This window comes from Rhea pennata, chromosome 13, assembly GCF_028389875.1.
Source record: "Rhea pennata isolate bPtePen1 chromosome 13, bPtePen1.pri, whole genome shotgun sequence".
NCBI lineage: Eukaryota > Metazoa > Chordata > Aves > Rheiformes > Rheidae > Rhea > Rhea pennata.
In genome coordinates, this window is record NC_084675.1 from 8,231,955 (window position 1) to 8,257,850 (window position 25,896).

The window sequence follows — 25,896 nt, forward strand, 5'->3', positions numbered from 1 at the left end:
ACAGCTGGACTCCAAGTTCTTTCAAGAGCAGAAATGTTGCTTCAGGTTCATTTCCACAACCCCATAGCGCTGCATTTATTATTTGCTTTTACTCACAAACTAGTTGTGGTTACAAAAAACCCTTCTTCCAAACAAATGACATTTTATCTTTTTCTCCACAGGAGAATAAGGTTGACTGCTACTTGTGCTTTGAGGTTTGGATATGATTGAGATGAAACATCTGTTAAGAAAAAAAAGGTGTGTGTGGGGGGGGACTTTTTTCTGCTAAAAATATCATGTTTTTTTTTTCCAACCAAACTTGAAACATGTGATGAAATTCAACTTTTAAAATATAACCCTGGAGCTACTTGAAACTATAAAAGTCTCCTCAGTATCTGAGGCAAGTCAGAATTTCCACTGTTCAAGCTGGGCTTTTATGAAGAGCAGACTTTAGAGAAAGCTGTAATCTGTCTAGGTAACAAAGGGCACTTGTTCTGCCTGGCGAGGTAAAACTTTGGGTTTCTGTAGCTACTGCAGCAGAAGTGGAGTCGAAGCACACAAAAGCACCCTGACTGATACACACTTTGAATTTGCAATAGCAACTGGCAACAGCAATCTGCTTTTCACTGAAAGTGCCTCTCTGCATCCGGATGTACATGCTTGTGCATTTGTTCGGTTCAGCAAGATGACAGGTTGTTGTGTCTAAAATATCCAGCCCCAAGGTTCGGGGATCACTCTAGCTTTTCAAACTATATCAAACAATGGCTCCTAAATTCAAGCCCAGCTAGACAGTTTCTACTTCTGAATGCATGACAGAGAAGCAAGAAATATTTAAACGTGAGATGCTCAGAGAGGTGAAATCTCTACAGGTAGGAGAGAAAGGGACTTACAGGAGCATGCACAGGGGATCTAAACAAAATCCCACTGCAGAAAGCCGTCACAAACCCAGCAATATGAGCACTCCAAAAACTTGGTTGCCTGGCTGTGTCAAGGTCAAGTCAATCACAAGAGAACCGGTAACTTCTGGAATACTTGGAAGTCACAGCAGGACATATTGTCTACTAAATGCAGCCACTATTCAAGTTTCTTAAAATGAATTTAATGTTTCATGTAAAGGCAATGAATTTGAAATGAATATATTGTCCTCTGAAACAGCAAGGGCCAAAACTTCTTTCAACTACAAGAGCATAAAACTGGAATGATTCCATGAACACCAGCATGAGAGTATTATCTGGCCCCAAATCTTGCCTGGAAATATGCTCTAGTTTTACATGGGTAAAAAAAAAAGTCACAAGAGAGTCAAAGAAGAATGGCATTTTGACTCACTTTTCAAAAACATGTTTAATAAAACCTCCACGAACTGTGGTCAAAGCTACAAGAAAAATAACTGGTAATAATCGTTGCTGGGAAATTAAAAGTAGAAAAGGACCTTTGTTCTTCAAGTAGAATAAATGAAACCACTGGTATTCATCATGCTTCCAGAGAGATTGTTTTCAAACTCCTAACTGACTTGTTCCCATATTTCAGTCTTTGTTCTTGGTGATGGATGTCCTGGGGCAAAGTTCAAGTACTTTTTTTATACTGCTACACACGTACAGTGATGTATCTTTATCTCTATACCTTACACATTATATTGACAGTCTCTCCTAGATGCTCCTGAGCTCCTCAGCTTGCCAAGATGTAACTGATAATAGATCTTGCCTTCAAGCTTTGCTGCTGCTGCAGAGGCAGGAGAGCAGGACACAGAGGCAAACACGGCTGGTCATGTCTAGCCAGCCCGAATGATGATTCGGGTTTGACAGCAGGTCTACTCACAGGGAGCAATTAAGCATTGTGATTGCCACCCAACCTAGACTAGATTAACAGCTTGCTCAGATACATCCACCTGCACTTGCTACAGATCCTCCTCTGATGTTGACAGCCCAAGAGAAATGTCAGCAGCCCAGATCGATTTGGTGAATCCTGATTACTCAGACCCAATCCTTGCCAAGTCTCATATGCTGAGCACAAGACTCATGTCACTCCTTTCTCTCCACTACAGCTTAGGCCTTGGCTCAGCCCTGCTGCTTCCCACCAGCTCCACTCACAGGTGAGCACAGTATGGCCTGTGAGCTGCTGAGCAAGTGCAGAGGCACATGGCAACACCAGGGAGCTATGTGGTATCTCTGCAGTGAGCAAGGAAAATTGATGAGACCTCCCTATGCTGCTTCCTTCTGCCCTTCACTTCTACTGCTCCCTCCAGGCACCCAGATGGTCTTGGTCTCCCGTGCTAGAAGAGGAGCAACTAGAGAGATTGCTAGACCTCAATTTTCAACCAATACCCACCAGAGCCTTTTTGCCCCCCAGCAAATTGGCTCACGCCTGGCTGAGGGTAAAGGAATATTCTTAGCATTAACTGATCCTTTTTTAAAGACAACTCAGACCATCTCAGCTTCTCTATGAAGCAGGAAAAATTGCCAGTCCTGGGTGGAAGTAAACAGTATGGAAAAACAATTTTGTTATAAATATCTGAACATGCATATAATATTATTTTAAAAGCTTTACATCTCTTGAAGTGTTTGCTAAGGATCTACTCTTTGTTTTTTGAAATGCTTGCTCACTTCCCTTTTCACTAACCCAGTTTTCTACCAAAATCTTATTTTATACATTATACAAAATTAGTATTTTTTAAGAATAGATAGGCTTTTAGGATTGGAAAGGCTAGTTGTATGCTATACCTTTAAAACCTCTGTCCATCACCATGCAAAAGACAGAAGAACAGATCCAGATTCAGGAAACTTCAGGCTGTGCTCTCACCTCTGCTGTTGTGTCCTTGAACCAAAAATTCAGCTTCCTTGTGTTTGCTCATAACATCTTTCCAGCACTGTAGAACAAGCTGAATATGGAGAGTAACATGAAACTGTTACTTAAAGCAGTTAGGATCTTCCCAGCCTAATGCAGAGGATAAATAACCCAGAACAAAATTCTCCAACCATAGACAAAACACACCATTTAGCAAAAATACCATTCAGCATATGTAGGAGGTTGTGGGATGTCAGCTAGAGAGGGTGATATCCTACCTACAGAGATCAGGCATGGCATGGGCAGAGAATGCACATCCCATGCGCAACAGCGGTGAGCCCTGATGAGAAAAGTTCATCCTCCGCAGCGACCAAAGAGCTCGCTTTTCATTGCTGCTTCATCATGGCACTCTGTGCCCCACTTGCCAGCATGGGTGGGAGCTGTTAGGCACCATAAAGGTCCATTTGGAAACACCTGGAGACCACTAACTCCTTCCACACAGGCTATGGTCAGCCATGGGATGGCAACAGCCTTTCATCACTACGAAGCTGGCTGCACTTGAAACAGCAGCTCTGTAAGCAAAAGCTTCTGATCCAAATACCAATCCCCCTCAACTGGGACAGCTAATGTTAAGAAACACTTGTACTTTTTTTTTTTTTTTTTTTTTTTAAGTGCCTTATGCCATAAGATTTTCCGCCCACTCATGGCACACAGCCTACCTGCTTCTTATAATTTCCTGGATCTGTGCATGACCACAGGAAAACTTCTGCTAATCCTACCAGTCTCATGTTCTTTGGCGACTTTTATTCTAACTGCCAAACTAAGCAGTTTTCTCTTGGCACTTTCCACTGCTCCCCCCCCCCAACCCATGTTCTTTGGTACTCTTTGCAATTCGCAGGAACCAGATATCGGCTCCTCGCGCAGGTAGGGGCCAGCTGCTGGCCCGATAATGGGGGCTGCTGGCGGCTGGTCAGGCCTGAAGCTGAACACGTTTGTCAGAGTTGGCTCTGCTTCATTGCAAGTAGTAGGAACGGGAAGATCAGAAACTTCCTGACAGCCAAAAAAATGCAGCAAATGATCACCAGCTAGAAGCAACCGCATACCAGAAATTTGCTTTAGATGAGTATATGCTAAGTGTATAGGATTTTCAACAACTCCTTAAAATGCAACATTCCCACGCGATATCCCAGAAGACCAACCACAAGAGCACTTTTAAGGTAGAATTATTAGCCCTCCCTTTGCAGTATCGGTGATGAACAGGAATTTGGTTTAAGAACACAACAGAGATGGCACCTTCAAGTTCTGCTAGGCACCATGATTACTATGTCCATAGCAACTGTAACAGTGCTGAGACAAAGCAACTTGTTTACGTGACGCAATCGATGCGTTTTCTATAATTACACTGAAATTTCTTGTAAATAATACTTAGAAAATTATTTAAGCTTTAGATTATAAAAGCAATAAGAACCATCACAACTGAAGGCATTATCTAGAAAGGCGCAGGTAGTTTGAAAGAATTGCCTTTTGTTATACGTTTGTAATTCAGCCTAGCACAACACTTGAAGTATTACCACTAAGATTAATACACCAAACCACGGTAAAAAATGTTTTACATGCACATAACATTTCCATGACACATTGCAGAAGTCAGCTAAAATTTGTTGAAATGTCTGCTCAAGTTTTCCCATGCTGATAAACTTATAATCTACTTGGGCCCAAGGACCATACCTTGCCACCTTTCTCCAAGTTGATAACCCAGCAGATAATCTTCCAATTACCAATTTTGTAAATAATTGCTTACCATGAACCAAACTCTTTCCTGTGTTTTTCCTGACATGATAGGGAAGGGGAGAGGAAATTATCTCGCAGTGCAAGAGAGCAATCACTGGAGTGCATTGCACCCCAGCTCATCTGGGCCAGGATGGTGGAGGAAGCATGTGCGCCTGTGCGCGTGTCTGTGAAGGTGGCAGCATTGGGTATAATTTCAGCAGCCTTAAACCACTAGTTCATTCTTTACTACTGATTTCCTGTTTGCTTATCAGTTGTTTTTAAAAGCCAAGAATATCTATACTGCTCTTGACAGTGAAACCCTGTTAACCATGCCTCTGTCCCTGCTTGACCACAGAGTCCAAGGATGCTGGATTCCGAGAAGAAAAGAGATGAAGGAACAACAGGATATACTGGTAACACCTTGAAAAAGAAATATCACAAATATAATGAATTACTATAAGTAAATTAATCCTGTTTCCATGATTGCGCACATGCTATCCTAAGTGACTCCAAAGCACAGAACAGTCCCTTTGAAAGTCGAATCTCAATACCCTGGTGTACCAGTGACTGAAATTCTGCTTTGCCGAATACAACATGCCTTACTTGAAGGTTTAGAAATTCCATAATGCCTTGTAAATGTGTGAAAAGAGCTCCAAGTAGCTTTTTTACAGAGATAGATTTTTTTCAGCAGCAGTATGTGCTTTGAACTCTGTTGGAGGGCTCTCTAATATTTATGGGCAAAGAGATGACCTGAATAATTTTGTCCTTTCTGGTACCAGACTAAGGAATGTCTTATACCCAGGGCGTGGAAGGCTGACAGTAATCTAAATGCATGTGGTCTAAGAAAAATGGGTTTGTTGATTCAGGTGAAGCTCTGTTATCACCTTGGGCAGGACCTTTGGATATCTTATACAGATAAGGCACCAGAACGGCCTGGATCTTCTCCAGTCCTCTGCTGAGAGGATAATAACCAAGACATTGCCCCCAGCTGACAAACGAAACTGGGAGGAGATTGTTACCAGCACAAGAGGCAGCTCCTCTAATAGGTACAGCTCTAGACTGGTCTCTCTTTGAGGATTTCTTGTTAGTAGAAACACTTAAGTCAAATTTTCAAAAGAACAGCAACATGAGAAATTATATTATCACAGGCACTAACTGGGGAGAGAATCCTGAGCTTAAGGACTTCACCTTCATTTCCAAACGGCAGCTGAAGCAAGTGGACAGCTTGGTCATGCGGGGCTCCACAGAGTGTCCTTTGGCGAGCCAGGAATCGCCTCCCTTTCCTTGGGCCAATCTGTGTTACTGGGAGACTTTCCTGCCACTGGTTCAGATGTCACAAATGGGGAGAAAACAGGCTACACTAAGATACATCTTCTATATGTCCAAGCTGTAAGAGGGAGGAACCCCAGTTCACTTCAGCATATGGACCTAGGCTAAGAAAGCCCCCTGGCTTGCAGGTTTTACCCACAGGAAGCTCCCAAAAGTAAACTCAGGGGAAAGGAGGTAAAAAAAAAAAAAAAAAGTTCTAGAAAACCAAGAGCAAGTCTCCTGAATGATTCATTAAAAAGCTTGCTTATGCCTTGAAGAGTAGAGGGGTAACATGGATGTCAGCACTGAACACACTAATTTGATAGCACAAACACTTCCTGCCTAGTATTTTGGCTTCCTCACTGAGATGAAATGAAGAATATCTTCCAATATTTGTGCTGTTTCAGACTTATTATAGGACTGCCTAAAGTTATTCAGTTCTGGTGAGCTACTATTCTGTCCAGGGACAAGAAAGAAGAAATTCAAGCTCTTTTATTCTAGACATGAAGAGTGACGAGGCACGTGCCCCATCACATGTCCAGATACTGCTGGACCAGAAAGTTTGTGTTCAGGCACAAAAAAGCGTACACAGCCACAGGGTCCAACTGCACATGATACAAGTGCCACACGATAAGCCAGTGGAAATCTCCAAAACAAAGAAGGAAAGCACTGCTAAACTTGGAGGAAAACTTGCAAAAGAATCCACTGTAGAAACTCCATTCAGTATATTTCACTCAATTTTTGAATTATGAGTGAAAGAAGAAGAAGAAAAACAAAACAAGAGTGAGTAATACAATAACAGAATGAGGTTTCCATTGGTCTCTCTTTTATCTAAGGAAGTCAGTGACCATATAAGAGAAAACCCCAAAATTTCAACTGACAGTGACTCGTCCAGCAGGGAAATCAAAGGCAGGTGCTGGATATAACAGACAATGCTGGTCAAACTGTTTCTTTCTGCACAGCACTGGGTAAACAGAGTAGCCACCACTGAGTCCGAACCTCTTGTCATGCAGCAACACTGAGTCAACAATCCGCTCTCATGGCTTAATGCTTTTGATGTTTACTTTGTTCTTTCTATAGTTCAAAAGAAAGCACTAATGCACCAGTCCTCTTACCAAATACAATCTTAATCCCAGAATCCCGAGCCTTTTGCTGTTGGCCAGTTAAGTCTGTTAAGACGAAAGGATTTGATCAAGCTTTACATAACAACACAGAAGTTAAATCCAGCAAAGAGAGTTCTTTTTATCTGTACTGCTCAGACGGCTAAGAGGGGGGGAAAAGGAGAGGAAAAAAGAAAGTAATGAACTTGGCTATGTAAAACAAAATAAGGAATTCAATTATTTCTCTTATTCTCTTATTGCCACTTTGTCTTTTCAGTGAGAGCCTTCTGAAGAACGCAGATTTATTCTCCAATCAAGGCTCTGAGTGTGAATGCTATAACTCTCTCCTAACCCAGAACTGTGGCACCTGCTGTGCTTTTTTTTTTTTTTCTTTTTTTCTTTTCTTTTTTTTTTGCAAATCTGAGAAATATTTCTTTTTCATCAAGCATGTCTTTGATTAAAAAAAAAAAAAAAAGAAAGAAAGAAAAAAAGCAACAACAAAACCCCCAAAAGCCTTGTCTAAACTAAGTATTGTAGGTCAAAGGACCATGGGGGGAGAGGAGAACAAGTGTGTACTTTGGAAACAGATGGGCAGTTTAGAGGAAAGGCAAGTGAAAAACAACTTCAAATAATTAATATTATGTAACACTTAATTCAAGAACTTTCCTATCTCTCTCCTCCTCTTTTTTTTTTTTGGCTCATTTTTTCCCATCCTAACTTTGTATTTATAAAGACAGAAAATAGTCCAGTGGTTAGATGATTGCCTGGTACTTGGCAGTTCTGGGTTCAAGTCTTTGTCTTGCCACTAATGTCCTTTACAGTCTTAGTCCAATCAACCACGTTTCAGTTTGTCACTACTCCCCATTGGTAAATTCAGTTTATCACATCTTCTGGATCACATACAAATGTAGACACTTTGAGCGTATATGTTATGCATGTACATATGGAAAGACTATGGGTTAGCATAATAAAGGTAGTAAAATTATTTTAGATTGAAAGATTAATATACTTTCTAAGATATTAATTACATTTACATACAGAACATTTCTATACAGAAAAGAGCTATGACATAGTCGTCATGTACTTAAGCCACCAAGAATTCAAGCTGTGCCTCAACAAGGGTCTCCAGGCATGTTTCAGCTTCACCAGGATGTACTTTCTATGCTAATAGTCCTGCAACTATTATCACGATCATCTAACAATATTATGCCTACAACAATAAAGATATATAAGAAATAAAGTCCTGCTCTAACACAATCCTTCTAGTATACTATGTTAATTATAAGCTGATCTTCAATACTCCATTCAAGAAGTGGTTCTGGAAAACTAAAGACATCACCAAAAGATGAGGTCCAGGAATCACGGTATATTCACACACGTCACAGGTAAGGAATTGCAGTGCAGCCAAGGAGAATATTTCAAAATCTATTCCAGCATCCTGACTACAAAAACTTCCAGTTTTCTTATTTCTCCACATTCTAAGCTCACATACATGTTTCATCTGGTATGACCAACATATTATAAATACATACAAGCACTAAGTGATGCTAATACTGTAGCAGCAATGTTGTTGTTGTAGTGATAATTCATGGAAACATATTTTTCAATTCAAAATGAAGTCACTTTTACAGTGGCTGATGCTTAAAATAAATTTCTTTCCAGTAGATCTTTGGGCTTGCTTGCTCAGTCTTGGCAACTCCCAGAGAATGAGATAGCAGCAATTTTGATTCAATAGTGGCGCAATTTCGCAGCCTTTTTAAAGTCCTGATAACAGATTCACAAATGAGAGCAACTGCTTAAGATTTCTGTGCTACAAATCAATGAGTAGTCCCTGAGTGGAATTTGATAGCAGTATTCACGATAATATGGGTAAAGAGGTGCCAAAAAAGTGAATTTTCAATTTCTCGAAGGGAGCAAGAAGTAGCTAATCAGATAGGCTGACCACTCAGAGAAAAGAAAAAGGAGACACTAGTAATTTAATCAGTCCATTAAATAAAAAAGTAGTAACAGTAGTAAAAATAAGGTCAGAACACCATATTATAGGCATGAATATTTTTGGTATCCACAGTGCAGCAACATATACAATTCCCCTAATATACAAGCAGATAGTGACTAGAAGGTTACTGATGCAAAAAGTCACATCCTTGCCTATACTTTGAACATAAATTTACAATTTGATTCTGGCAATTGGATTTTGCCAATATAGAAAAGGGAGGGAACCCTACCCAATATTTATACACTGTGAATATATTCCACACAGCAAACCGTTACAGCAAACAGGCTCTGAACAGTATCTTATGCTTCTGCTAAAGGACGTGCAGCTTGTAATTCCACATTAAGTCTTCATGACTTCTGTAAGTGCTACCTTCAAGTTTCTCTTTTTGCAGGACAAGAGACATTCTTATGGGCTAAATTATTTAAAATGAAAACCAGCAAAAACTTGTTTGAAGTCTGATAGGATCCAAGTCATCTTCAAGACAGCAGTCTCTACCCCAGAAACAAATAACTGAAATATAAGAGGGCAGCACTTTCTAAGCAAAACTTGACATGATTCTTTGCTCTAAATAAATTAGACAAATTGCTTCCATTCCCTCCAAAGCAAATTTAGCACACAGTCCACACAACCACTTGTTCTGCCAGAGAAATCCTCAAAGACTTCCTGAAGCCTCATTTCCTTGTTTGTTGACAAGAATGATGGACAATGTCCTCACTTCAATCTCTTATGTTCATCAGCCCCCACGTGCCCCCTCAAGTTCAATGTGCTTCAAGACAGCATCCATGCTTGAGGTCCCAAAATCCTGTTCCCACCACAACAGTGGTTCAGTTTCCATTGCAACAAGAGCCCTGCCTACAGAGGAAGAGATGAGCTTAGCCTCAGGAAGAAGAAATTATCTGAGGCAATAAGGATTTCTGACATTTTCAACAGAAATGAACTGATTAAGATTTCTGATCTTTATTAGGAATGAATGCAGGAGATTCTAAGCCTGGTGCATGTGCCTTAGAAGGGCCTCCCACAAAATCCAGTGCTACCATCTCCAGTGACCACCACTGCTGGTGACAGTGAGAGTCACCATGGCTACCACTGTTGATGGAAGTATCTGAAAAAAATTGTGAGTCCCTGAATTAATACACTTGGTCTCTATGATACAACTGGGCAACTTTTCTCAGTATTCAGAGGACAGTGGTGAGAGAGGCAGAAACACACCCTACTCCTGTCCTATCCCGTTTCACAGATGTAAGCAACAGACAAGAGCCTCACTGCCCGGGGCATATGCCCAGGTGGACTTTTTCACTGGCTTGTTCTAACATCCCTTAATATTAACCAAGAAGTTTTGCTCTTTAAATACCTTCTAGATGAAAGTGTTCATCACCAATTGTGTCTCGGTAGCCTTCCCCAGACAGATCCTGTAAAAATTAAAAGAATAAAAAACATTAAAGCAAGAAAACTTAACCAAAATTTACTACATACACAGAATTGAGACAAAGATGACACACACAATATCACCAGAATTAACTGTAAGCATCATTTTATTTCCAGGAAATAAGTCCATCACTTTATTACAGGCAGTCAATAGATTTGGTGTTGTTTTAGAATGTGTTGGGCATATTTTATGGAGATTAATAGATTGGAGAGAGGAAAGAAAAAAGTGATATTCAAATCCTTTTATGAAGTAGATTAATATTTAGCATTTTAATGTTCTGTCAATCAAGCAAGATAAAAAAAACTCCAAATGGAAACGATAAAGGAGAAAAAAGCCCTTCCTACCCATAGAGGAATGTTATCACTTGGTTCCACCAACAAACAGAAAACTTTCATATGCCAGAGGTCACCCAAGAAAAGCAGATACCAGCCTCTGAAAAGCTGCCTGATCCTTCAGTCCTGAAATTAATGAAATTTTGTCAGCCTCAGTACATCTAGGGCAATAAAGGAGCAGAGACCATACATAGGCAGATGATCTTATCTCAGACCAAAGAAACATTTCTCTAATGGTGCTGAAGTAGTAATAAAGGGCATCAGGGGGATTTGGAGCTAATCCTACTTACAAAGAGCCTGAAGAGCATTCTCACTCTTATTAGCAGGTACTTCCAGCTGCCCCCCACCAAGCAACACGTGGTCACCTCTCCTTTGCTTCCCCTTCTCCCACTCAGCCCAAACGCTCTAGCACTGCTGCAATGCCGCTGCTCTGACATGACGGTCACTCTCCCCAGGTTCTCCATAAACACCCTCTGCCACTGATAACTATTTATGGTGATAAAGAAGGATATGGTCCTGAAAAGCTCAAATGTTACACTCCTGGCCATTTTAACCTCCCTGCAAAAAACAAAGAATACAGAACCAGTATGCACAGCATTAACTTGTGAATGGGAAGCAGACAGTAGGGAGTTTTGGCATGAAGTAAAAATAAAAGACTAGCCTGTGAAAAAGAATGTGTGGTTGTATTCATTAGCTTTACTTTTAAGCCATTTAATCATGATAAATGCATTTCATCTCTTTTTCTTGAAGCTGACAGGGGCTCCTTTCTAATTTCCACATCTTTCCATGTTATTCTTTGAGATTAGTTAGCAGAAAGTAACTAGACCACAAAAGCAAATCCAACGAATTCTTCGGGGTCAGCTTCTGCAACGGCTTTTTCAAAATCAGATTCCACAAACTCTATCGGTTACCTATGCCAGAGACCCTGAAAATACCATTTTTTCACCAGCAGATACACTGAAACAAAGTTGTAACCTGTGGGCTGACTATCACCGAGAAATGCTGTCACCCTGGTCCAGACAGCTAGTATTTTACATAGCACAATATTGCTCTAAGAGCCATCAGTGTGGATTTAGCTTTCCAAGGAGCAAATCACAAAATCTTTTTCCCCTCTTGAGTTTTTGTTTGAGCAGAAAAAGTCTCTTTTTTGAACACGTGTCAATTAACATCAATCACCACCATTACCTCAAAAATTATGGAAGAAAGGGACATAGTAAAAGAAAAGAATCTATGAAATGCTGGCATAAATTACATTGCTGCAAGAACATGGTGCTTCCAGGGGCTTGTAAAATTTAGTAAATTTTTGTTTGATCAGATTCCCCCATGTCTTCATTTTCTATGAAGCTCTGAGAAAGTACCTCCAACTGCTCTCCAAAGATAATGAGATGCTAGAAGCAACTGCAAGGATATATGGCACCTCTGCTTTCTCCTACAATGCTAGCTACTAAACAACTGCTTTTTACTAAACTCAATATTCCTACTCCCTTCTGCTCTTTCAGAAAGAGACCATAAATATTTACTTTTAACCTTATCAGCAACTACATGATGCGCAACTACAATTCTACTTGTGTCATTCCTCTGAGGAGGATACTATCTAGTTGGTAGCCTCATCTTTCGAAACTTTAGCAAGACGAGCAGTGCACCTGCATATCAAATTTTGCCTATTAAAATGTTGCTATTAATCTCATCCTCTGCAAAACCCACAAGTCATTAATTTTTATGATTTTTCAAAAATGTCACTTAAAAATGAGAACACATTTGCTTATGTAAAATACACCATCAAATAACTCATTGGAAAGGAGTGGAGGAAAAAAGTATAAAACAGCAAGCATTAATATTCTATAAGCTAGGTCCCTTAATTTTCTCACTTTTAATCATTACCTGGGTCTGTAAATATATTTTATATTCTAGTCTAGTTTCAGTCCTTCTCTAGCTCAGTTATGCATTTAAGCAGTAACTTAATACAAGCAAATTTCCAAGAAGAATTTTCTCACTTAAACCAAATGATTATAAATTACCAAATTCTAGAAAGTGCTTTTATGATTTTGGTTGAAGAGCACATGAATTCACAATTCATCCAGAAACTGCTGAGTTTACCTTTTGGACATTTCAGTGACATATCTAGAGAGTCAAGAATTTATCAGGTTCCATTTAAATGTGTCCTTTGGTGTCAGTAAGATTATGACATGTATTATTTTTGATAGACAGACGCATATTTGGGAAAGGTGTGGGCAACTAGCCTAAGAGTTAGTATGAATTTTACAGGCAAAACAGGAAGAAAAAAAGTGAAAACTGTTTCACTGATGTTACTATCACTAAGGCATCTGTCAAAAAAAAATGCAGGAGAGTTACCTGAGTATTTTTAGCACCAGAGACAGATGTCACAACCTGGGTAAATACCAAAAATAAGCCTGCATGAGAAAAGGATTCTGGACAGCTGATGTAAACTCATGCTCAGAAATGAAGAAAGCAAGCCAGGGAAGTCTCCGAGGAAACGGTTCGGATTGCAGCTGGGCACCAGGAGACAGAGGCTGGAGGGGTCGGGAAGCGGCGGCAGGTGCCGGCGCTGGCCGTGGGGCCCTCGCCGGCCGCGCCGCGGGAGCCGGGCCCCGCAGCAAAGGCGGCTGTACATCACCGTCCTGACACGGTGATGCTTTAAATCACGGCCCTGCCTTTGCAGGCTGGAGCACTGAGTCACAAAGCAACCAAAACCAGATGTACCCTGTGAAATACTATACAAATGAGGTCAGCAAGCACTTGAAAGAATAAAGAAAAGAAACATTTATGTAGAAGGATTATTCCAGCACGCCGTTTCTACAGGTTGCCAAACAGGATGCCAGTGATGGTAAGCGACTCTACCTCACTGGGAGTTTCCCAGATAAATAAGCTGGCCTCCATTAACTACAAATCACACAAAACGACTAAAATCCAGGTTCAGACATCTGCTGCAAAACCATGAACTGCCTGGCTTCCGTAGAAAAGGACCTCGTGTCCCATCCTGTGCTGATAGGTGCCACTGCACGCGATTCAGATCGAAGCGGGTGGGGGTGGAGAGCAGATGTAATTAGCCCGACTCCCTCCGAAATGCTGCTGAGTATATACAGTATATATGTAGATGGGGAGGAAAAACAGCCTTGAAGAACTCCCACATCCCAGGGTTTCTTTTCAGCTGGTTGCAAGGCAGTCATCACTCGCTCCCCACCTTCACAGAGCAAACAGGCTCCACTGAATGCTAACTCACTGGCAATTTTATATTTTTAACCCCAACTGACCCTAACAACCCTGCACAGATTTCTCACTGCTACAAGTCTTGGGAAGCTAAGGCCAGATGCTCGCTCCGGGGCTCCCGGCTGCCTTTTCCCCAGCTATCTGAAAAGGCTGCGTGCAAACCCTCACCCCTCCTTCTGCTAACTCGCTCCACACCTTCAAGCCCTTTGCAAGCTCCCTCTCTGCTTCCACGTTGAGGTGAAGCTCCCCATAACCTGCCAGGCTCTGCCCAAGTGCACGTGCTTTCACCTCCCCGCAGGAGGCGTCTCCTGTGCCTACCACTGCCCTTAATCTTTGTCACCATGAGGCCACTTGCCACCAGTCCTGGCTCTGAGTCTTCTTCATGTCGCTCCCCACAACGGCCAAGCATCCAGCATGGAATGGCCAAAGCCACATAGCGAAAACGTGGCATATACTTTAGCAAACGCATTTGGACGAACATGGTGTTGAACACAACTTTGCGCTTAGTAGAAGCACAGTCCATAGATGTATTAAATATATCAAGGGATAACCCTTGATTTAGGCAGATTATCATGCTAACAAGCACATTTTAAAAACAAAGTTTGGGTCTACCCACTCCTAGTATTGCATCACAGTCAATATTGTGTTAATTAAGATTTTTCTAAAAGGTGTTGCTTTTCTCAAGTAGAAACAGGTCACTTTATCTCCTCCTTCATACATCTCGTTAAAATCCTTTGATTTAGCTTTGAGTTGCTCAGTTTTCCACATTTTTGACATGAAACATGTCCCCATTTTCTGTTTTAGTTGAGTCCTTCTCAAAGCATCATACCCACCACTTTCCCAGGTAAAACACATGTAAAATGATGAAGCAAGCTTTTCTCCCTATTTCTGTCCTGCTGAAGAGAACATGTTAAATATTTTTTCTCTCTTTATTCTCATATTGATACAATTAAGATTCCAGTACTTTTTGAGCAAGTAAATTTGAAGAAACATATTTCACAGCAGGACTGCAAGGGATAAGATATGTGGCAACTCTAATGTCTTCCTGGAGTAGATTTTATGGGGGTTTTAAAGTAGCTGCCAACAAGAATGTCATGTCACCTATACACTAACTTTCATTTTTGATGTAGACAAAATGTGATCCCAAGAAAGAGATCTGCGAGGCAGAGGGGTCCCCTTGGTTTGGGACCCAAACAACTGAGGGCTCTGTCAACGCTTCACTCTGACTTCGGGAAACGGCTTCCCAGAGAGGTCTGATTTTCGTACAGCAAGTCTTTAGCCTATTTTGAAAACCAAGAATTCTCCTGAAGATTTTTCAGGAAACCCATCCAAGCCCCAGAAGCATTCATTTCTTTTTTTGTGATTTTTTTTTCTTTTTAATTCTATCCAAATTTGAAGAGAAAGACATTTTAGAAGAGCAATGGATGGGAGGTGCCTAGTCAAATACTCTTTGGGTTTCTGAAATTTCCCATGGATCAGAAACAACCTTTTGTAACTCTGGACAACTCAAGCCTAGCCTTTAATACTAATGAGCCCATACATACCTCAAAAATGGTACCATTTATTTTAGAATAACAAAAGTAAAAACAGATGTTCAGGTATCCGAGATGATCATCATTCCTTACCAATCAGCTTTATAGTCAATTTTAAAATTCAGACAAATCTAAAATACTACTTGTAGTCAAATGTACTTGAAGATGACCTTTTTGATAGGTTAGCAGCTTCCATGTGTGGAAATCTATGCAGTCAAGTATACATAATCACTGCAATCACTGTAGCTACATCCAAAAGTCAAGAACATTTGGGGGGCATGCATAGAAGTGCAGCCCTTGAATTAGTATCTTCTTTCACGGATGTTTGAAGATTCCCCGTAACAAGTCTTTTCAAATGTACTATATGCTTCTGCATTACAGTTATAAGCTATTTAGGACAAGAGATTTCTTTCCTTCCCCATTCATAAAGTAAAGCATGGCCTTACACAAATATAGCATATTCCAAGCCTCACTATAAAGACAACAAAAACAAGACAAATATAATGAACAGTTAAAGCATAGATCATATAAAAAAGACACTCAGTTGTCTTCACAACTATATAGCAACATATTTTTATGCCTTACTATAAGCAGATTTTACTTTCTGTCAGCAAAAAAAATTTCTGGAAGTTTGCATTTCTAGATAACTTAATAAGAACAGAATTCAAGAGGATTCAGCTTTCTGTAAAGAACATGCAAAGCAGCTCACAGTTGGGAAAGAAGTCAAGGTGACTTCAACTAGATCAACATTAAAATATACATAGTAACTGTAATAATGCAGGGTTTTTTAGGCAGAAACAGCAAGCTCAATGTCTGTAATGCTTTTTTTTTTTTTTTTTTTTCTGAAATAAGCATCTGGTGTTTTGTGATCCATTATAGCTAGGTTATTCTTCCTCTACCAAGCATGAAGGCTTCTCTCAGACAAATGTTTTTCTTAATATAATCATAGCATGTAAAGTTGTTAAGAAAACAGATTTCTCCCAAAACTTCTCTCTTGCTGATGATTTTGAACAGACTTACTTGCAGTAGTTTAAGATTATGCTGTCCTTCACTGCCATGATAGCCTTTAAGTCAGAAGGTACTGTCTTCCTAATGCAGATGGCAGAACACAACAGGTGTCCACAACTACTGAAATTCACCCTTTGATCTCGTAGTACAAAGTTTAAACTAAGATACCAGCTCGGAAAAAAAAATGCTGGTGAAACACATAAATAATAAATACATTGAGTTCTACTGCCTCTGCTCTAGCAAAGGAGCATGATAACAATATGGTAAAAGCGTTTGAAATTCCTGCATCTAAACCCCTTGATGTGTCAGAGTTGCAGACCCCTCCAGTCTTGCCTTGCAGAAAATGGCTGTAGAACAATTCCAGCCACTGCCAAAATACTGCAAAGATGAAGAGGAAATGACAAAAAAATTACCCAGACCTCCAATCACAAAGGATTATGGACTATTAGAGGCTTATGGGGCAAAAAGAGATCCCCAGTACCCTTACATCCCTGTTACAGACATTCACAAGGAGTACCTGTGTGATGTGCTGTCAAGGATCTCCCATCTACAGAACAAGACTGATGAGGAAGTGCAAAGTAGAGGGACACTTACACAAGAGCCTTCATGTCGCCTGGATTAGAAAGAAAGGAAATGTGGTACATTTTGTTCCAGGTGGTTTGCAACACAGCTGAATCTCTTTTGTCCTAATCCATCACCTGCACCAGGCTTTCCAAGAGGATAAAACACATACTTTCCATATTATTTTCAAGTATTAATTTTCCAACCTATGAAAAAAACACGCAGTTGCAAGAAATACGCTCTTTGCTGGCAGCTTTTTCATTTCTGCTGCAGTGGGTAAATGAGCATCCTTTTAATTGCAAGTCACTTCAATGTGCATTCAACAAAAGCTAGCAACCTGCTCATTTAACTTTAAACATGAAAGATTCCTATGTGTCATGACACAGAGTAAATATACAGGATGCAAAAGGAAAAATACATAGCAGACAAAAAACATTAATAGCTTAAAGTAATTAGGACCTGCTTAATTTTACTTGTAACTTGCAAAAAAGTGCCAACAGCTAAGATGATCCAAAATGTATTAAAACTGGTAGTCAAAGGACCCATTTAGGAGAGAGTTTGGCTTAAATCATTCCTGTTTCAAGGTGGAATGTTGTTATTTCTATGATGTTTTAACCCTGGATTCTATGGATCTTTAGAAACTCTTGCTAAGTGCTCCAAAGTGACATGTTCCATTAATACTATTATTGGAATTCTGTAACTATTGTGGCTTCTACTTTTCAAGGTAATGTAGTGAGACACAGTTTTTCAAGGACTTCTGTCAAATAAGAGATAATGTAATTGAAAGCAGCTGTATGAATAGACCTATGGATTCAGCAGTTACTTTCCAACTGAAGGGTCTGAAGGGTCCAAGCATTTCCACCTAAAAAAGATCACCAGTCTTTGAAATGAAATGGGACTGGAACAAGAAATGACTGCTTTCTGCTATATTTAAATTCACTTTGAAGCTGCTTCAGAAGGATAGGTGAATTCACTTTACAGATTCAGTTATTTACTTTACTTTGTTCTTCTGGCTATCCTCTAACCTCTTTTGTGATTGCAAAATTAAGTGTCCTGTGTCTCCCAACACCTTTTCTTCAACATAGATTATACCAGTAAACAAGTTTAATACATGTTTAAGATAAGTTTAAGACAACATGTGTGACATCTCACTTCCAGCCTGGACAAGCTCAGTAACTTGTCCAAATTGCATCTTTTGAGCTTCTTCACCCAAGAAGTGGGTGAAGACAGATGGTTAGACAGATAGCGATAGCTATGTAAGAAATCTGATTTTCTGTTCGATTTGCTTTCACAATAGATCTGGTTACCAAGAAGCTCTTTAACAGATAGACATTTTAAGTGCGATCAGGTGATTTTACCCAGATGTATGCCAAGAACCAAGCATGCAAAACAATGGCTACACAGCTCAGCTACAAATTAACTTGGTCATTTAAGATGTGATCACTGAAATCAGTGGTACTCTTTCCATTGGCTTCAGTGATCACCACAGATCTAATGTGCTGCATTTTGAACTTATCTTGCGGTAATACCCAGTGTCTTCCTACACGGCTGAGATTTTCATAAGGCACAAGGGTTTACAGCTCCTCTACAGTGATAATCAATGCTCCTCTATTATGCTTATGGCTCTAAGTCTTTTCCTGCTAATGGATGACGTATATTTATGCAGCTGGAGGAAACCTGGATTCAATAACTGCTCCACCACAGACTCAATGTGTGGTGCAGGGTAAGTCACTTAAATCTCTCCGTGCCCTCATTTTTCAAGTGTAAAACGGAATTCTTGATGCCTACCTTTGCAGAGAGCTCTGACTCCTCAGGATGAAAACACACGCTGCTAAATAACATTACCTTGTTAGGAAGCACAGGTGTGTGACCCCGGACACATATGCTAATGGGGGTCTATAAATCTGTCAACAGGAGGTGCTGACAAAACAGATGGCTCACGTTCCTTTGCAAGCCACCTCTTTGTCCCAAAAGCCCAGGTATGTCGACTACTCGTTCCATACCGGGTCAGGGCTTTCCTGGGCCAGGAAGCCACAGCGCAGAACAATGCCAGCAGGACGAGGGCAACCCACAGAGGTCCCATCTACCCATCCCCTCTGCTCCCTGGCACATAAGACGAGCGTTGCAAGGCTCCGCAGGAGGAGAGAGAAGAGCGGGCAGCCCTGTCCCCACGCGGTACAGCACCAGCGATCGTGCCTGAACGCTGACTGATGCTATGTACATAGGAACAGACACGTGTTTTTTAATTACAGGCAATAAAAAACCACAGACACACACCATTTAAAACCCTGAATTAGATGAACAGTTGCCTGTTGACCCGCAGGGTCAGGAAGATTAGAACCGAGTAAGAAGTTCCCTTCTAAGCATTTTTCACTTGAAAGTTGCCTCCAAATTCAGGCATTTCTGTTCCCCACCTCCAGGGCGGCAAACGGAGCGCCGCGCGTTTTCCTCGGGAACGTTTCTGCAGCAAGGAGGGCCGGAGGACGGAGGGGGCCGCAGCGCGCGCTCGGCCGCCGCGCCGGGGCCCGCAGGCCCCGAGCAGCACATCAAAGCCGCCGGGCTGCGCAGATTTCCCCTTCCCCTCCCCCTGAGTCTTTGAGACTTCGTACTCCAGAATTTAATATCTTTTGCCTCCCTGCCCCCCTCGGCCCCTTTGTCTGCCTCTCTGTTCTCTAAGAGCTAACAGATGTTGATGCCATATAGTTTCAAAGAAAACTTTTGATGCCCACATAACTCATTAGAACTAATATATTCCAAGAATGCTTGTAGCTCAGGAAACACCGGGGTGAAAAAAACAGAGGAGAGGGGGCAAACGGCTACACTGAATAACCCTTGAGAGAAAATAAATAGTTCACTTCAAAGTCATCAGGGAATTCTTTAACAAGCTCTTTCTTCCGCAAAACACAGAACAAATTCAGCTGAGCCTACAAGTCCCAAGGGGAAATAAATAAATAAATAAATAAATAAATGAAGCCGGCCCCCAACTCAAGGGGGGAGCAGCAGGGCGCCCCGGCGAGGCCGCCCGCTTTGCCCGGCGCCGAGCAAGCGCAGCTCTCCCGGGCTCGGAGACCGGCGGCCAGCAGCGCGCCGCGGTTTGCCGCAGGTGCTCCGGCGGCGCCCGCGCAGCCAGCCCGGCGCTCCTCGCCGTCTCGCGGGCTTACACCCGGCCTCCGACCCTTCCCGGCTGGCGGCAGCGGGTCCCCCCACCACCACCCCCGGCCGGGAGCCGGCGCGCAGCTGCGTCCCCCTCCCGCGGCGGCGGCGAGGGGCCCTCGCGGCCCTCCGCAGCCGCAGGATCGGATTGCGCCGCCGCCGCCACGCGCGGCCTGGGGCCCGCTGCGGCCTCCGCCGCGCACGCCTTCCCCGGGCAGCCGGCGGGAGCCGCCTCAGCGCCGGGGCGCCCGGCCGGGCGGTCTGCGACGGCAGCGCCCGAGAGCGCCGCCCTGCCCGCCCGCGGGAAGGGTGGAAGATGAGAAGGAGTGCCGGTGCTCCCTCCCCGCTCGCACGCACTGCCAAAAATCCGGCGCTGCGCTCCACCTACGAAATCTGCCGAAAGTTCCTGCAGCAAACGGGAGGTTTCACACAACACACGGCGACGAGAAAGGACTTTTACAGGGGGAAAGAAGCTAAAAAAAAATAAAAAATAAAAATCTATCCTCACATAGAAGTCCTCATCTAATGGTGATTCAAGTAGAATCTCTCAGCTAATAATTACAATGGAGAGGGTTTTAGAGGATTAAATGGAAGAGTAAAACCGTGTATGAAAACTCTGCAGTCAACTACGCCGGCTCTCTTTTTCGGAATGGCTCAGAGAGAAACCCTGCTTCCATACCATAATACACAGAATTACTGGTTTCTCACTGCTGCTTATTTCCAAGCACCATGCTATGCATGCACTTTCCTCTGCAGAAAAATTTTCCTCGTAGGAGCTTAACAGCTTCCACACTTCAGTTGCGCCTACTGCTACGCACAATGCTTTTCCCAAATAACTGCCCCCCAAAAACAGCGGTGAATAGCTTAGGAAACCAGAAGCAAAGTGTTATAGCAGATCTGTTCAGGACAAAATGTGGTTCTTGGTAAAAATGATTCTTTATTATCTCTCCTGCCTACTTTGTTGTTCAGGGATTGCTCATTTCCTCTAGGGAATAACAAGAAAGGCGTCCTCAAGCCTTGTGGCTTTGCAAGTGAAATGCCATATTGCTGAGATCATCCACCACAATTCAAGGTGGCAGGAAGTTTCAGCAGGAAAGCAGACAGCAGGGCTGCTCAGGTGACCCGCAGCTGATCTGCAGGCTTGGAGACTTCCCCAGGAGCAGAGTGGGACCAGGTGGAAAACGGCAGAAGAAAAGACAGGGGCGAGTACAAGAATGAAAACTATTACCCGCGTCCTTATTGCTAACTGAATGGAGTCAGAAGACTCAGAGATTTGATTCCATAGGTTCAAAATTTCCCTAGACTTTCCAAACAGCGTACCTGTAAGAGCTGGGTGCTAAGCTTCCTCAAAACATCTCAAAACCTCCAGACTCAGGACTATCCAGGGTGCTAACAGCCTTTCACACACAAGACCCCTGTCCGCTGCACTGTGAGAGCCCTCCAGTACTCATCAAAATGCAGGTTCTTAGCTACCGCAATGCATCGCTGGGGCCAGACCAAACCACAAGAGCAGGCACTGCCTTCAGAGCGCGTTGCACATGTTGTTCACATTTCTTACAACTTTCACCAGCACAAGGTTATCACACTATTTTGTTGTATGCGAGAGGAAAGGAGAAAGAGAAAAGAATCCCAAAAGACAATATATAAAATAATCCCTATAGCCTGGTTTTAACTCCGGTTGGATACTATTGTGACTGTGTTGTCACAACAAAATCAGTTGTCCTTTCAGATGAAAAGTTAGCAATAACATAAAGCAACAAAAACTTAATTACTACCATTTACAGTACCTATTGCCAGCAAGAGCTAAAACTTCCCCAGTATAAGACTATACACAACAATAACAGAAGCACTTCAACTGAGATTTCACATACAAAAATAATAGGGTTACAATCTTCCTACTTTCTAGTAGAAAGTACTAACACTTTATTCAGGCAAAGCATCCATCAGCCTTTGTAGAAAGGTTTGGAAACCTGCACTTACAACACTACGCTTGACTTAGAAAGCTGAACTATGGTATTTTGTATGTTCAAGCATTAACTAAAAAGGAAGCAATACATCCAGCTTTCTAGTAACTTTGCTGGACTCTTAGCTGTTTCTGTACATTTACAATTTACATTAAATAAGTCAAGTTATTTTTGCTGGAGTCTGTCAGAGAAAAAAGCCCACAGACAAGCCAGAGCACAAGAGCTTTCATGTGCATCTCCTTTGTATGTCTCAACACTTAGGGTCCAGTAGTATTGACTGCTCTCTGCAACTTGTAATTCCTTTCCAATCTTAAGCAGACAATTTAAAAGCAATTCAAATTCTTCAGATTTTTCCCCAACACTTCTTTTAACTGCCAAAGATACCATCAATGTACTTTCAACCATAAATCTTTGGCCCACAATTTAGAGATAGCACTGATAGGCATCTCAGGACTGTAGACTTAGAATTTAACTAAGAATATCTTTTTTTTAAAAAAAAAAAAAAAAAAAAAAAAAAAAAAGAAGCCACCTCCTGGAATCCTGCAATATTTGTAACAGTTGTACATGCAAACAAAGGCTCAGAATGTGACCATCAGTGATATATACATACACATATATAAAAATATATATGTGTGTGTGTGTGTGTATATATATACACACACACACATATATAAAAATATATATGTGTGTATGTGTGTGTATATATATATATATATGTCTTAAAAGCCTATGAGGCTAGATTCATGACCTGCCATGAAGCAGCATTATAGCAATATTCCTCAGTAACTCGCTGAGTGCCCCCTGCACACTGAAGGTCTAGACAGAAATCTTCCAGATGTGTTTATCTTCCTCAGACAGGACTCCTACCGATATACACAGGAACAAGGCTACAGACTGGAGAAGAAAACAACTTCAGTTCCCTGTGGTGGTGGAGATCCTCACTTTGACGCAGCTCCGACATTCACGGCATGGCAAACTCTGGGCACAGGGCCGATGGTATGGTTCATTTCCTGAGCTGGGCAGAATGATGATGGCAATCCAAAGCCCTTAGAAGGGCTTTTAGGTCTGGTTTCCTCTGTGGTGTTAGTTTGAAGGAACGATTTGGAGAAAACGTTTGGTTTTGTGTTCTGTTTTTGGAAGAGTTGTTTTGTTCTTTACATTGCAAGGAAGACAAACTTTTAAAGAAAAAAGGTTAATTCTGCCAAAACTCAAGTTTCTTGACAAGAAAGACAAATGGAAAAATTTAATCCAATCTCACAAAATATGAACTCAGCTCCATAGTTAGCCTGAAACAAAACAATTCATCTTGCAGAAACAAAGCCAACCCTTGGTTTCCAAAGCACTACTGGAACTAATATTCGTAGGAGGTATCTCTCTTCACCTCTTATTACTTGTTTTACTATTTTCACCAACCAATATTACTGCTCTCAGTTCCACAGCTGCAATGTGCCCCAGTAGAGACCACTGACAGTTCCTCCCAGTGCTACAGAGCCCAGAGCCCTCCCGCAGCACAGGGGTCCAGCTCCAGAGGCACCCGGGTGGCACGTTTGCCACCTGCTGTTCCTGGCCGTGGATGGGACCCCCCAAGCACTGGCATCCACAGCAGCTCTCTGTTCCCCTCTAGCGGTGACTGTGCCACAGGGAAAGATGGGTCCACAGGCCCTGGGCAACCACTGGGTCTTTTATCCCAGGTTTCACAAGTGCTTAGGCCCCACAAGACCTAAGCAGATTCAATCTCAGCTACTAGCGATCCAACTACAGGCAAGACATTTGGCAGACTGCAGACAGTGCATGAATTCTACAAGCACTGGCCATGGCATCGGGCTTCACACAACACAGCAGAAGAGGCTGAAACCACCACAGGAAGAGACCAGTCAAACCCCAGCCAGACATCCAGGACACTGGATGTTGTCAAAAGCTGTAAGAGTATCATTTCTGTGCAGTGAGCACATTAATAGGGTCAGGAAGTCCTTGGTGTGCTCCCCTTGGAAGGGCATAGCTCCCCTTTAAACCAATGGCACTGAAGAAAAAGACACATAGCACCTTTACCAAAAATAAAATACAGCACAACGCCCTCGAGTCACGGGCAGCAGGGATCCTGAGTTAGCGCCCCGCAGTTGCAACCACAACACTGCAGCCAACAGGGCCTGATCTCCTCAACCATCTCTGCCAAGTTTGCAGCCCCAGCTGTCTCTCAGGCCACCAAGTGCTTCAGGACCAGCACAAAATGGTTTGACAAAAGTGGCATTACTGGGGGTCAACAGCTACTTTCTCCTTCCATAAAGAGTGGGGAAAAAATGGAAGGAAAAGGGTTGCAGTACTTCAAATTTGTCAGAGGCAGTGACTAGCAGGTGACACAAATGGGAGTTTTAGGACTCTGATCAGGTTACCATACTGTTTTGTTGTTGCTGTTGAAGGCCACTCCATCTTTGTGGTAAGGGTTTAACATCTTATTTAAAGGCCAGCTGAAATCCTTTAAGATGTTCACACAAACTTTAATATTTTCCGTGAGGACAAGACACATTTGGGAGGGATGGCGGAAGGGACAAGGAGCTGAATGCAGATTACATGTAGAGGAGCACTCCTGATCGAGCCCCACGCCCTAGTAAAGGGGCAGCATCATCTTAAAATTCACATTTGCCTGGAAAAGTTTTACCTACCCTTACACAAGCACCTGAAAGACATTAAAGAATAAAGGAAACCTCAGCATTTCCAGTCAGTTTACTTTGCTCCCTGGCCTTTACGGAAGACTGTTGCCTTCCCTTTCTCTTTCAAGCCTGTTGGTTCGTTTAATATGCTGCAGTATGAAAGATGCACAAAGAGGAGTGGTGCAAATAAAGTATTAAATAAAGGAAATGACAGAGACTTTATTGCCGCAAGCTACCCATTTAAATTTTTAAATATAAACTAGAAATACTTCCTCACAGATATTACTGGCATCTCAATTTACATTGCTATTTTAATGCTAATTGGTTTTTAATACCGCTAATTTTGAATAATACTGCTCACAACACTGGCACCATAGAGCAACCACTATTGCCCAGGCTGGCCTGGTAAGACATGAAGCTTTGACTCTGATCCCACTTTTACCCTGCTTTTGCATTTCTGCAACTTATGCAGAGCAACACCGGAGTGGCTGAAAGCAGAATTGTGCCTTTGCTTTTTGCTGGAGCATCGGGGAGCAGTTCAGTTTATAGTTAGCTACAGCACCAAGACTTTTCATCAAAGTAGCTATTTTAACTTAAGTTGAAAACTCTTTACATTTCTCCACAAGCAAAATATTAAAAACCCTGCCCTAGAGAAAGATGAAAGGAGCCAATCTCCCCTTTAAATTACGAAGCAAGGCTGGGCCTTGACTCCCTTTTCAATGGGAAGTCAAAACGTCTGACTTCAATCAGTTTGTATAAACCAGCTTTTGTTTTTTCTTTTACCCAAATGACTCCACTCTTAAGGATTTATTGTAACTGGATTGCTTTTCTACCCAGCAGGGAGCTGTAGCACTAGCAAAGCTGTTCCACACAGTAGGTTTTCCGCTGATTGAATTTCTAGACTTTCAGCTCTTCGGAAATGTTTGCTCTTGTACAAGCTGTCAGAGGGAAATTGTGTGCAGTCGATTTTGTCTCAGCTAAAGCCAAGCGGGGTTCCACATGCAGCCAGCCAATGTGGGATTGAAAAAAGGAGGATCAATCAAATTGCTAAGAAAAGAGTCTCAGTCACAAATGAAACAAAAACCAACAAAGAAATGGGCAGGGGGAAGC

General features: G+C 42.0%; 1 protein-coding gene across 1 annotated transcript in view; it reads right to left on the bottom strand.

Annotated features, from left to right (window-relative positions):
• NKD1 (NKD inhibitor of WNT signaling pathway 1) overlaps nt 1-25,896 on the bottom strand; it is a 105,505-nt gene that overhangs the window by 28,323 nt on the left and 51,286 nt on the right. The window contains exon 4 of the mRNA XM_062586526.1: nt 10,286-10,343. Within this exon, the coding sequence (XP_062442510.1) occupies nt 10,286-10,343 (58 nt within the window). The remainder of the gene's footprint in view (nt 1-10,285; nt 10,344-25,896) is intronic.